The 14,885-nt window shown below is 40.2% G+C and overlaps 1 protein-coding gene across 2 annotated transcripts in view; it reads left to right on the top strand.

Annotated features, from left to right (window-relative positions):
- fig4.L (FIG4 phosphoinositide 5-phosphatase L homeolog) overlaps positions 1-14,885 on the top strand; it is a 178,697-nt gene that overhangs the window by 20,299 nt on the left and 143,513 nt on the right. For both annotated transcript variants that reach the window (XM_018263317.2, XM_018263316.2), the window contains exon 3: positions 5,699-5,797. In XM_018263317.2, coding sequence (XP_018118806.1) covers positions 5,699-5,797 — 99 coding nt within the window. The remainder of the gene's footprint in view (positions 1-5,698; positions 5,798-14,885) is intronic.

Below are 14,885 nucleotides of genomic sequence, written 5' to 3'. Positions count from 1 at the left end.
GCACCCCCTGCTCCCCCGGTAGTTCCGCCACTGTGTCCATTCATATGGCCTGGCTACACAATTAGATGGTAAAGAGAACGGGGGAATGTGTGGAGGGCAGTGACATTGGGTCTTCCCGATCGATATCTGGCCACGATATCGATCGGGAAGGTTGGATTTTTACCCGACCGACCCGTCGGAGCCTCTTGGCGCATTGTAATTCGATCGTTCGGCCATACGCCCGAACTCTCGAATTACCCCCGATATAGCCACGCAGTTTAGTGGCATATCAGGGGAAAGATCAGCTCGTTTGGCGATGTCGCCAAACGAGCGGATCTTTGAGTCTATGGCCACCTTAAGGCATAGAAGAGGGGCAGGCAATATTTGAATGACAGCTGAGATTTTTAAATGAGCTTACAAAAGCTATGAAAGCTTTAATAAAAAAATAGAAATTGAATTTCATGTTTAATTTGAAAAGCACTTGTATTATATAGCTTTTTGTGTCTGGGTGACAAGTCCACTTTAATACATTTGCTAAGCTACTGTCACCTATTAGTTCAAGCTGTTAAGATTCCACTCTCTAAATGATACTCTGTGATGAGCAGTCATACTAAACTAGTCTGCATTTGTATGTAACAGTTTATGTGATCCTCCAGCTGAACATTACCTTTCACAAGAATAAACTGTAATGATAAGCTGCATGTGTTAGTCTGTCACGTGTACTTTAATCACCATATGTTACTCCCTATCTGCTATAACATACGTGTTCTTTTAAATCCAGACTGTTTGTGGTGCTGGTGGGCAAATTATGTGAAAACAGATAAAAGAATCATGGATTTTGTTCGCTATAAAATTTCTGCGTAGGCTGTACTGTAGATGTGGGCTGGTGAAAAGGTAGCAGAAACGAAAAAATCCTAGTTTAACAGCTGGATGTTATGATGTGATAATCTCAAAGGCATTACAGGCAAAGTATAATAGTAGGCAACTAAGGGTTATTCTCCACTTGAGAATATTGGTGATACTGATACTGTGGCCAACGCTGTTTAGTGTGATAGCTTGGATCAGGCAACATAGGGATGAATGGGCTCAATTAACCCATTCATGTGTTCCCATGCATTGGAATGCACAAAAAATCCAAGCATAGGCACTTGTGGGTATTGGCATGTATAAATGCCCATGTTTAAGAGCCCTTTGTGAGGCTGGGCAGTGAATTTGTGCTTTTTGTGAACTGCAACTTAGTATTGAACTGTTGTTGTGTTTAGATGTTTCCCTGTGGTTGACAAGGTCAAATCATGATTCTGCCTTGCTTAAAGTCACAGAGCTCTTCAGTAGGACATATTTCACTGCCAATATGTATTTCTTACAGTGTCGGACTGGGATGCCAGGGGCCCACCAAAAAACCTTTGACCGTGGGCCCACCAGAAAACCTTAGACCATGGTCCAGAAAACCTTAGACCATGGACCCAATTTCCGAACTATTATTCCTCCTCTCCTATTCTCCTAGTTTTTTATATCTACTTTCTATAGTCTTCCATTATTAAGCATTTTTCTCCATAAAGTAATAGGGAATGACCATGAGATATGCTAAATGGTTAGAAGCAAGAGGCCCACTGACACCTGGGCCCACCGGGAGTTTTCCTGGTATCCTGGTGGGCCAGTCCGACACTGATTTCTTATCACATAGCACACGTGAATAATTATACATGGGGTGTGGCCCTTAACAGTCTTACCCTCACTGGACATTGTAGTTGTGCCCAGAATAGTGTGTGTGTGCAGAAATATTAAATACATGTACCTGTATTCCCTGCATCCCTATTAAGTTACCTACAGGCAACCTCCCCTGCTAACAGTAGAGACTTGCCCTGCAGAGTAGGTGCCATGGCAACAAATGCTTGGAATTGTGGGGGATCATTTATCAACACTGGGCAAATTTGCCCATGGGCAGTAACCTATGGGAGTCAATCAGAATGTTGTATTAAGGGTAAGGACACACGAGGAGATTCAGGGAGATTTTGTCGCCTGGCTACTAATCGCCTCGTCTTTTGAGCAACTATCTCCCTGAACTGCCTCAGCGTTTTTCCCCATAGGCTACAATGAAAAGTCGCCTGCGCTAATGCACACGCAGCGATGCATTTTCAATAGTTGCTCAAAGTTGCCTCAGTGAGGCAATTTCAGGCAACTATTGAAAACGCATCGCCGTGTGTGCATTAAAGGGGAAGGAAACCTCCTCGGCGCTAACCCCCACCCCCCCTCCCGTGTATTGCCCCCCCTTCCTCCTCCCCCTGGCCTACCCCTCCCGCTGGGCAAATGCCCCTAACTTGTTACTTACCCTTCTGCGCAGGTCCAGTCCAGGGAGTTCACAGGCGACATCTTCTTCCACGTGATCTTCTTCCTGCTTTGCACATGCACTTGCGCAGTAGGATTGTTTCGCCGGTACGATCTACTGCGCATGCGCGTGACTCTTGGCGCATGCGCAGTAGATCCGTACCGGCGAAATGCTCCTACTGCGCATGCGCCAAAACGCCGGTCCAAGGAGGAAGAAGATCGCGTGGAAGAAGATGTCGCCTGTGAACTCCCTGGACTGGACCTGCGCAGAAGGGTAAGTAACAAGTTAGGGGCATTTGCCCAGCGGGAGGGGTAGGCCAGGGGGGAGGAGGGGCAATACACGGGAGGGGGGTTAGCGCCGACGAGGTTTCCTTCCCCTTTAACGCAGGCGACTTTTCATTGTAGCCTATGGGGAAAAACGCTGAGGCAGTTCAGGGAGATAGTTGCTCAAAAGACGAGGCGATTAGTAGCCAGGCGACAAAATCTCCCTGAATCTCCTCGTCTGTCCTTACCCTAAATGCTCTACCTGCAGCAGACTGAAACAGAAAAATCACTGATTAGTTTCCACATAAAACTGCCCACTAGCAGATTTACCCAGTGCTGATAAATGAGCCACAGTGCCTTTCCCCTTTTTCATCATCACATTCCAATATCTAGACAAGCCAATCTGTGTTTCCCATCATTCAAATCAGATTATATTTTACAGTATTTCAGAACTAATCAGGAGTCTTTTGTGACTATTGATACAACGTGTACCATTTAAAACATATCTCCCATCTGGCCAGTGAGAATGCACCACCCCATAGTATAATAATAATGTAACTACTTTGCTGGATATTGTGGCAAAGTACAATAAATACACCTAGAGTTTTCTTAGTGCTGAGCTTCAGTCTGCCATGTTTAGACAAAACTCCATGGCTGCCCATCTGTCAATCAGATTGTTCCATTTCACAGTATAAGAGAACTTTAATCTGCCATGGGTTTACCCACAAATCACATGCCTGATATCTAAATGCACCACTATGTAGTTTTGTAGTTTCAGAGGACTATAGAACATACTATGATAATGGATAAAACACACCCTTAGGGGTTTTCAAAGGTCTTTTTACTCCAAAATCATAGGATCAATTAAGTTTCTCCATTCCATAGTATCTGAAAACTACCCAGCAATTCATTTTGTGGCGTTAACAACTCATGCAAGGACAAGTGTTGTTTTATTGGCAGTTGCTCTTTTTTTCCCAGTTGCTCTGTGGGGGGTACAGACATTGATTATGTTCAAAAGAGTGAGAAAACATGTAAAGCCATGTGACTGAATCTGTTTTTAGATCATAGAATACATTGTGGAGGAGAAAAAAGAGCTTTTGTTAGTTTAGCCCTAAAGTATTAAATAAAAGATGAACATCTATGGAAAGGTCTGTGTTGGAGCTCTATAAAAAAAGAGCAGCTATTTTATTGATTATTTTAAATTTCTTTCATTTGTTATTTATTTATAATTTTAAAAATAACCACCCATTACACATACAGCGTGAGGCATTTTTTAGACTTCGTCTAAAAAAAATGTCTTCCTCTCTGCGATTAGGGTTGCCACCTTTTCTAGAAAAAAATACCGGCCTTCCTATATATTAATTGTTTCCCCCTATTATTAACATCAGCCATCATTTTTACTGGCCAGGCCGGTAAAAAAACGGCCAGGTGGCAACCATATCTGCATCTTAGAGTGCATGTATGGGATTCCCAGAGAAAACCTATACCTGGAACAACTCTGGGTTCTGTCTTGGCAGGAAAACAAGATACAATTTCCTGCGACTGACTTCTGTGCTGTGGGTTTTTCTATCACTACGTACCTCTCTCCCATTCTTCCATTAGACCTTTAAAGTGGTGCCAGTATGTTATAAAATAACCAATTCTAAGCAACTTTTCATTTGGTCTTCATTGTTTACTAATAGTTTTTTTTTAATTATTTGTCTTCTTAAGGTGGCCATACACGGGGCGATAAAAGCTGCCTACAGACCGTGTATGGGGCCCCAAAGTCGAAAGTCGGCCAGATCTCAATCGGATGGGACAAAAAATCCCGTTGGATCGCGGCCGCATCTATTCGTTGATGCGGTCCCGCGATCCGACCGCCCATTGCTATAAGTTAGGATCCGATCGTTGGGCCCTAGGGCCCACGATCGGATCAGCCCGATATTGCCCACCTCAAGGTGGGCATATCGGGGAGAGATCCACTCGTTTGGCGGATCTCTCAGTGTATGGCCACCTTCACTCTTTCCAGCTTTCAAATGGGGGGGGTCATTGACCGCATCTAAAAACAAATTCTCTGTAAGGCTACACATTTATAGTCTCTTATTCAAAACAATGCATGTTTACTAGGCTAATTTGGACCATAGCAACCAGACTGCGGAAATTGCAAACTCGAGAGCTGCTAAATAACTTAAAAACACAAATAAAAAATGAAAACCAATTGTAAATTGTCTCAGAACATCACTCTCTACTGTATGTCATACTAAAAGTTAACTCAAAGTTAAACAACCCCTTTAACTAGTTTGTGGGCAATATCAGTACTAGCTCTAACTCTCATAACATGAAAAAAGATTCTGTCTCTTTTCTAATATCTGTGTCTCACTGAAGACACCATCACTTGAATAATTTTTCTGCAGGTTTTTTTTTGCTTGTAAAGGTCAAATTGTGTTAAATGAATCCAGTATGGCAGGAAATTAATTACCGTATTAGCTAGATTAACCTCATAATTAGTGCTAATATTAAAGGGATCCCCTGGATGAGTCCACTCCCTTATCAGATCATTGGAAACTCATCTGCTTTCCCTGTATTTACAGCACTAACACTAATATTAGGGCATTTACACACAGCTTTTGGTCCTGCACCCCCTGCAGTTAATCCTTCATGTGTTACATCGCTGGGGACCACAGGAACAAACAAAAGCACCAAATGCAGGTGGATTGCTATTTGATGCAGTACCTCAAGAATTGGCTATACTGATTCTGTAATTACATTTCATATTTTTTCTCCACCTATATGGGAATCGCAGCAGTTAAACCGAATTTTGTGAAACTTAAATATTTGATCTTCTTAAAATCTGTTTTTGAATGTTATTCTTTAGTGTTTTTGTGCCGTCTTTATAATATACACAGAAAAATATATTAAGACTGATTCTTATTTGCATATTCCTGTTGTACCTGAATTGAATTTCTTAATATGTTTGTGCATTCGGTTTTCTCCACACTCAGCCAGTAACAGAAAATTTGCTTTGCTTCATGAAAGCCCTTGGTGGGAGGCTCTGTAATAGTAAATATTCAATATCAGCTTAACATTATTTTCAATGAGGAAAGCACATGATCTTTTTCTAAATGTTTATCTCATATTTTTTTTTTATCAGAGGTATTTTCTTGTTGGAAGTAATCATGCAGAAACCAGGTACCGTGTTTTGAAAATTGATCGTACTGAGCCGAAGGACTTGGTTGTTATTGATGATAAGGTAAGTGTAATGCAGTTTAGGAACACAGAGAACCCAAAACAGGGCATAATAAACCATGGTGTATTGAATTTCAGATTGTCAGTTTTATGTTCTGCAGCATATTAGATTAGTCATTTTCTTGTAAATATTTTTCCTTTTTGTCTGTTGTGTTTACCTGGTATATCTATATATTTCTATGCTTATGGGGAACAGCTTATTAACTTAAATATTAGGATGTCATTTGACAGAACAGGTGTATCATATGAAAGCTCTGAAGAAAATTCCAGTTTAATAGTCCTACATGCTTAAATGTATTCCTTATTATTCTAAAAAGTCTTATCTAATCAACTGAGTAGTTATAATTGAACATCCCCTTTTGTGTGTCACCTGTTCATTCTTGTATGTAAGCGTAAGTTTCTTAAAGGAGAAGTAAAGCTTAACTAAAGAAGTAGGCTAGAAATGTTGTACATTATGTTTTGGGCTTCTACACCAGCCAAAGGCAACCACAGCCTTTTAGCAGGGAAGATCTTTGCTTCCAAAGACACCCAGTAGCTGCTGATTCACTGCACATGCTCTGTGCTACTGTAACTTACTGAGCTCAGGGACCCACTCACAATATACAGTACACATAGAATACGAATGTCGCAATATAAGGCTGATTAGTATTAATACAGATAATTACTACATGGCAGCACAGAAACTAGTGCAACTAGCAGGAGAATTTAAAAATCAGCCTTGTAGCATCAGCTTATATTACAGGTAAACCTCAATTTCTGTTTGTTAATTCGGACGACCTCTAAGATTAGATTCTCAACAGCTGCTCAGAGCCCCCTGAGCATGTGAGTGTAGCAGACATTTTCCAAGATGGTGACCCCCTGTAACAAGTCCTGGATCATTGCTGCTATTGAGAAGCTGAAACTTTAGGCTGGTTCTCCTTTAAATGGGGTTTGCCGCATCACAGAAAAAAAAAAAGATACTTCCCTTTCTATAAATTGAAGTCACAGTCACCACCTGGACATAGAGATCTAAGATGCCAGTCTTTTCTTGTGCACTGAAACTGCTCCTGACATTTTATGTGGCAATAACAAGTCCAAGATGGTCACAGTTTTTCCCAGGAAGACAATATTTGTCACAACAGTAATGTTTTCAGAAATGCAATATAATATAATTTTATTTATGTTTTGCTGGTCACATACAATTTTACTGATTTCAGATTTCAGATATTCCTGTTTCTCTAAAAAAAATCATATACAGTAACCCCATTCTTCCATATGTCTCTTTATCTACTCACCATTAGTGATGGGTGAATTTGTCCCATTTCGCTTCGCCCAAAAATTTTCAAATACATTGAAGTAAATGGCCGTCAAAATTATTTTGACACGCAACAATTTTTACATGCATAACTTTTTTGTGCAAATGCATTAAAGTCAATGGGCATCAAAATAATTTTTATGTGCAGCAATTTTTACATGTGCAACTTTTTTGTCCAAATGCATTAGTGAATTTTGACACGCTCCAATTTTTATGCACCCCACTTTTTTGTTGCAGCAAATTCTGTTGCCGGCAAATTTTTGCAGTAGTTGTGTGAAACAATTTGCAGGTGGCGAAATGTGAAAAATCGCCATGAATCCATGCTTGGCGAATAAATTCGCCCATCACTACTCACCATTGACAGCATGGAAGGAAATGTTCGTATTGTTAGCCATATTGCATTAATATCTGCCAGTCTGATGTTCATCCAAGGTAACACTGTAATGTTCACATATATGCACATGGACCTAAAGCCTGTTTTAGATACCAGAAAAATATTGTTAAAAAATAGATTTTTAAACCTAAAGTGTAATGTACAGTATACCACTGTAGTTTGTTCCCTAAAAATATTAAAAGCTGAATATGTGGTGTAATTAAAAGTTACAAGGCCTCACAGCAAAATTAATTTTGGTCTCCTCAGGGCTATAACATGTTTTTTATAAACTCGTATTGAAAGCAGTTATCAGTAACTAGCCCATCAGTCCCTCTTGAGCCCCGCAGTAGTCACAGGGTCTACTTTCTCTATAGTTACAAACCTGTTGAATCTATACTGATGTCAAGGATAATTGTGAGAAGAGGTCAAATGCAGATTAATGCTGCAAAATTCCGGGTGCTTTTTATTAACACACTATGTTTCGAGCAAACTCACTACATGTTTCAAGCAACGCTCTTTTTCACTTGAAATTAATCTTGCATTAATCTACGTTTGACTTCTTCTTACAATTTAATTATCCTTGACTGAATTATAAGGCTTCATTAGACAGAAGCAGTAAGAATCGGTCTAAAACTGAGAGTGAATCCTTATCCGACGTATACTGAAGGACTATATTGATTTTTATTCTAATTGCTTTATTTTTCCAAACATTCCGTGTTTTTGCTAGCTTAGGTTAAAATTTCAGCCTTGCCTGAGCTGTCCCTGTACCAAGTGTCCATAAACTCTTCATCATCTCCCACAGGGTTCATATTATATTTATAATCCCAGTTAGGTAGATAGGGGCATGGTTTGGAACTGAAGAGGTCTGGCCTGATGCCACTGAGAGTGTGACTAGGACTGTACACTGCATTTTTCATCACAAGGATTTCTTATATAATGTGAAAAGTGTAATGTTGTTCCATTCATTCCTGTGATGTTAAATGTTCATTTTAATATACATTAGCAGCTTAGCATTGGGTGGAGCAATGAGAAAGGTTATGGACACAGGAAGGGGGAGAGAGCAGCCAAGATTAAAGCTGACTTCTACCCTGCAGTCTGGCATCTCTGTGTGCATTATTCCGGTTCCACAACACCCAGCACTGGGTTATCACAACTGGCGATGAGGATTCATATCATCTGCAGGTATCAGTAAAACAACTCACAATCCACAGTTCTTTCAGCATTCCAGCACACAGCATGGCCAGCCTGCCTAACTTTACCTGTTTTGATGTGTACCGGTCCCAAGCAAACCTAGGAACACTCTGGAATAAGTGGCTAAAGCACTTTGAAATATTTCTCCAAGCCATGAACATTACTGACAATGCCAGAAAGAAAGCCATGTTATTACATTATGCAGGGGAGCAAGTATATGATATATTTATTACTCTGCCAGGCACAGGAGGTGATAGTTACAAACGTTTAGTTTTGCCACTAGCATATAATATAGTCCTTTGTCCCAATCCTGGTTATCTTTCAGTCTCTCAATACTGTTTAACAGTGCAGTCAGTTTGCTGAAGTGTTAAGTCATTAAAGGGGTTGTTCACCTTTGTAACAAATTGACAAATCTAACAGTTCACATGAATAGAACAAACTTTTCCATAGAAATAGTTAACAGAAAAAGTACAGTTCAAGAGATATTCACCTCAGAAGTGTCCCTGTACTAATCCTTCAGTTCCACACAGACCCTGTGCTGGGAGGGGGTCACTGACCCCCAAAAACCTCTTCCTTATATGACATCACACATTGTACTGGCAGCTAACTTAACTCCTATTGGCTATGTCTGCTGTCAATCTGCCACTGCTTCCTGTGCTGGGGAATTTGAGCAGCATTCAGGTACTGAAGAAAAACTGTTACAAGTTTGTGAGAGGGAGGGGGAGTGTGGGCTGTGTGCTGCAGAGACTTCAACTGTGCAGATGGGGGGATCAAGGTGCTTGGGACCGGGAGTTTTATGGATAATGGATCTTTCCATAATTTGGATCTTCATACCTTAAGTCTACTAGAAAATCATGTAAACATCAAATAAAGCCAATAGGCTGGTTTTGCTTCCAATAAGGATTAATTATATCTTAGTTGGGATCAAGTACAAGCGACTATTTTATTATTACAGAGAAAAAAGAAATCATTTTTAAAATGGATACTATGGGAGATGACACTTGTACTTTCCAGAAATATATTATTTGGGAGGAGGGGGGGCATGTATTATTTTGTGTATTTACCTCATAAAAAATCATTATTCAGCAGCTGACTATTTGTATGAGCTTGAGGCTTTCCAAATGAGTTGAATTTTTGTGCATAAAGTAAAATATTTTTCTGGTATAGATCCCTATATCATGAAAAATATAACTTTTTTATAACTTGTTCCAGAAGTGGAACACTTAAACACTTAAAAAAGGTATCGTTTTCCTAGGTAAATCACCCCCCCCCCCGGATGAGCGCACAAAATCACTTAGGGTTTCCACCTCACCCTTTTAAAACCAAACACATATGAAATCCACAGCCTGCATGGCTAATTAGCAATTCATTTAGATGCATGATACATGGCTGCACAGAAATCAGTTCAGTCTGCAGCATCTAAATGAGTTGATAATTAGCCATGCAGGCTGTGGATTTCATATGTGTTTGGTTTTAAAAGGGTGAGGTGGCAGCCCTACTGTCCCTGCTAGATGTGTAAGTTACATACGTTTCTAAGCAAGTCAGTGCTGGTTTTTGTTGCAGTTTTGTAAATAACTGACATTATGCTTAATGCCAAAGGTATTAAAAGATAAAAATATAGAAAAGCCAGTATTTATTCCCAGAGGTTACACCCCTTTGGCTCTCCATTCAGTTTAAATCTAGGCAGAAGGAGAGGGCCAGAATTTGGAGAACAATGTTGCTCCTTCCTTTTCTGCAGTATTTGTCTGCACGGCTGTGTGATTGTTTGTTACAAAGCAGGTTTGTTTATATGCTGCGTCTGTTAACCTCTGCCATTACAATTGAGTAATCAACCAATGACCATTCAAATTATGTGACCGGTTACAGTTCACAAGCACCCAATAAATTACTAGGAGGAGGGCAGTATCAACATCCAATAGGAAACAAGTAAGGGCAAAGCCTGGGCATGATGATGTCATCATATAGGAAGTTCTTGGTGTGTCAGGTTCAAAATAGGCCACTCCCATCACTTCAGAAAACTGGTCAGAGAGACAGGAGAAGGACTGAGTTTATAGGTATAACAATTAGCTTTTACAATGGCATTTTTACTTTTTGTTATGGAAAATGGTTTTTCTAACACATTGAGAGCATTTTTAGTGGTTTCAGAAGATTTGTACATTGAAGGTGAACAACCCCTTTAAGGCGATCCAAAGGGAATGTTTTCAGAAAAGTGCTCTCTATATAAAGAATTCAACTAACAATGCATTGCTTTGCCATCAAGACCAAGACCGGATTGCACGAGCACTTTTCTGAAAACATTCCCTTTGGATCGCCTTAATGACTTAACACTTCAGCAAACTGACTGCACTGTTAAACAGTATTGAGAGACTGAAAGATAACCAGGATTGGGATAAAGGACTATATTATATGCTAGTGGCAAAACTAAACGTTTGTAAGTACCCATTACCTTACACAGGAGGTCGCCACGTATATCACTAAAAAGTCACGGGTAAAGGGTAATTGAATCCCTTGGTGGAAAAGGTCAAACCACACCATATAACAGTCGCACAAAGACTTGCAAATCTTATTTGAAAATACTACACTATATTTTATTTTTGTGTTTTCTTGGTGTCTATCCCTAAGCTTACAGCGCTGGTATATCTTCGCATGAAGGAAAGGTTTTTACATTGTGGTTGATCTGAGGGAGAACAGATCTTTTACCGGCAAAGGGAGTGAACTGCAGAACCTTTGGATTTTAATTTATTTCTCACAGGAGGTGATAGTGACTATGATTTATGCAAAACAGCCCTAACAAACTACCTTTCTCCACATAAAAATCCAGAGAGAATTTCAACAAAACTCGAAAGGTAGACGGCACTTCTGAAAATGGGGTTTATTGGAGTTCCTGCTGGAAAGACCTAACGCGTTTCGGGAGTTATCCCTTTTAGGGAGAATTTCAAGTTCAGACAGTCAAAACAGTCACCAAATGAAAGCACTGATGAGTATCGTGTGAGATTAAGACATCTTGCTGTCTCATGTGAATTTGCAGCTGTAGACAATGAAATTTGCATGCAGCTTATACAGGGGTGCACTTCAACTAAACTTAGAGGACAAGCTCAGAGACCCCACTATGACTTTATCTAAATTACTAGAGACTGCCCGCATTAACGATGCTGCAGAGAATCAAGCTAAAAAGCTAAAATGATTGAGCAAAATGACAGTATTCTAGATCAGTCATTCTCTTTAGCTAATATCACACCGAAACAACATCAAGCCCATAAATCTGCTGCAACCTGCTATTATTGCGGAGGTCCTTATCCCCACCAGGAAAACTGTCCAGCAAAAGGGTTAATATGCCATAACTGTGGAAAACATAATCATTTTGCAAAAGTATACAGATCAGCTCCAAAAATGGATTACAGTTACCTGTACCTGCTAAAGCATCTCCAGAAAAGAGTGTAAGCACAGTGACACCAGTGGGAGCTGAACATACAGGCAGCACATACTTATTCTCAGTTACTGAAAAGAATTCTTGTCATGTACATGCTATTGCTAATCCACGGCAGATAATTCTAATAAACGACAACCCTGTAGAAGCTCTGATTGATACAGGGGCATCTGTGAATGTCATAAGCCAAATCACTTACCAGAACTTTACAAGTAAAACCTGCGTTACAAAATACTGAGCTGAAAATTTTTCCTTATCAAATGCCTTGCCTATATGTGGTCAATATCAGTCAGAACTGACATTCAAAGACAATTCAATAACTGTCTCTTTCTATGTTGTGGAATGTGCTGCTGACACACTCCTTAGCTGCAGCAGTGCAGTGGCCTTCAATCCTGTTACACTAGTGAGCATCTTAAATGAATCCCATGCTCCAGACAATCCATAAACATACAAAACTTTTTAATGCCATTGGCAAATTGAAGGGGCTACAGGTGAAACTTCATATTGATCAGTCAATACCACCTTCAGTTCAGCCTCACAGATGCATTCCCTTTCATGTTCGCAAGCTGGTGAAGAAAGAGTTACAGCAACTGCAAACATTTGACATTATTGAAAGAGTGGAAGGCCCATCTCCCTGGGTCTCTCCAATTGTTGTTGCACCTAAACCAAAGCAGCCTGGTAAAATCAGGTTATGCATGCGACATGCAAACAGGGCTATTCAAAGACAAAGACACATCACAGCTACTATTGATGACATCATCACAGATTTAAATGGAGCCAAAATATTCTCAAAGCTTGACCTTAACTCGGGATATCATCAGCTGGAGCTGCACCCCTAATCCAGGTATATTACAACTTTAACACACATGCGGGTCTTTGGTGATTTAAGAGACTGAATTTTGGCATATCATCAGCTGCAGACATTTTTCAATTTTTCAAAATATTTTTTCAAAATACTCTCTGGGATAACTGGTGTCCTCAATGTAAGTGATGACATCCTTGTATATGGAACCTCCCAACAAGAACATCATAGGCGACTGGAACAAGTATTTCAAAGATTACAAGACTACAACCTGACATTAAATGCTTCAAAATGTCAGTAAAATCAGAAATCTCTGACTTTCTTTGGCTACATTTTTTCTGAAAATGGGATATCAGCAGACCCTCAGGAAGTAGACACGATAAAATCAGCCAGTCAGCCCCAGAATATTACTGAGGTCCGCAGTTTTCTTGGCCTTGTAACATATTGTGGCCGTTTCATACCCGATCTTGCTACTGTGTCAGAACCTTTGCGACAGCTTACCAAAAAAGATGTTCCATGGTCATGTACCACTAAGCATCAAAATTCCTTTGATGCACTAAAATCCAACCTAACTAGTGACACTGTAATGTCTTATTTTGAGCCACTGAAATCTAAACAGCTTGTAGTAGATGCCAGTCCAGTGGGCCTGGGTGCAATTCTTACTCAAATCTCTAAAACTGGCCAGGTGTACACAATTTCTTATGCAAGCAAGGCACTAACAAAGACAGGGCAACGCTATTCACAGATAGAAAGGGAAGCTCTCGCAGTTGTTTAGGGTTGTCTGTATTTTCACCTTTACCATTTTGGTCTCAGATTTAATGTGGTAAGTGACCACAAGCCACTTCATCATCTTCATCATAATGACACCCCTACCTGATAGTTCTTGGACTGCAGTTAGTGTTGACTTCTGCTCCCTGCCAGACCATTCCTACCTTCTAGTCATCATGGATGATTTTTCCAGATTTTCATGAAACTGTCTTGGCAACCTAAGCCAGAGCTGTCATACCCAAATTAGACAAGTTCTTTTCTGAATATGGTATACCAGAAACTGTAAAGACTGACAATGGCCCTCCTTTCAGTAGTACAGACTTTCAGTCTTTCACCACCTACCTAGGCTTTACCCACAGGAAAATTACTCCTTACTGGCCTCAGGCCAATGGTGAGGTTGAACGGTTCATGCAATCCATGAACAAAACTCTTTGGATTGCTACCAGAGAACATAAGGACTTTCAACAAGAATTATGCAAATTCCTCCGACAGTACAGAGCAACACCTCACTCTTCCACTGGCACAACACGGCACTTTTTAATAGACCTTTGCGTATCAAACTGCCAAATCTCCCTCTAACGTCAGCCAGTACACCCATCACACATAACGATGCTGTTGCAAAGGAGAGGATGAAAAGATATGCTGATCAGGGTGTCCGTCACAGAAAAATAATAACAATGGAGGTTGGTGATTGGGTTCTTGTCAAGAGAGTGAGACCTGGCAGCAAGTTATCCTCACCATATCATCCTGAACACTATGAAGTTACCCAAGTCGAGGGTACCATGGTCACCGCTCAGCGTAATGGACAACAAGTAACTAGAAATATATCCTACTTCAAGAAAACTCAAGGCCACATTGGTGGACAGACCAAAAGGCTTATGATGAAGATGATGAAGGAACGAACACCAGTTTTAACTCAAAACACACCTGGGGATATGTCTTCTGGAGTACCTGCAACAACTCAAGCACCAACTGTACAAGAGGATCCACAGCCTGGTATAGCTCATCGCTATCCACATAGAACAAATTGAAGACTACCAGATCACTTCAAAGACTTTGTTTTTCAGTAAAGCTCTTGATACTGACTTTTCAAAAACATTCTGCCTCTGAGCACTTGCATCTAGTTTGTTGAAGTTTATTTTGTTTCTGTAAGTTGGGGAGGGATGTAATGTTCCATTCTTTCCTGTGATGTTAAATGTTCATTTTAATATGCATTAGCAGGTTAGCACTGGGTGGA

This window comes from Xenopus laevis, chromosome 5L (assembly GCF_017654675.1).
Source record: "Xenopus laevis strain J_2021 chromosome 5L, Xenopus_laevis_v10.1, whole genome shotgun sequence".
Lineage (NCBI taxonomy): Eukaryota > Metazoa > Chordata > Amphibia > Anura > Pipidae > Xenopus > Xenopus laevis.
The sequence above is the reverse complement of the archived record's forward strand: the minus strand, read 5'-3'. Positions and strand labels throughout refer to the sequence as shown.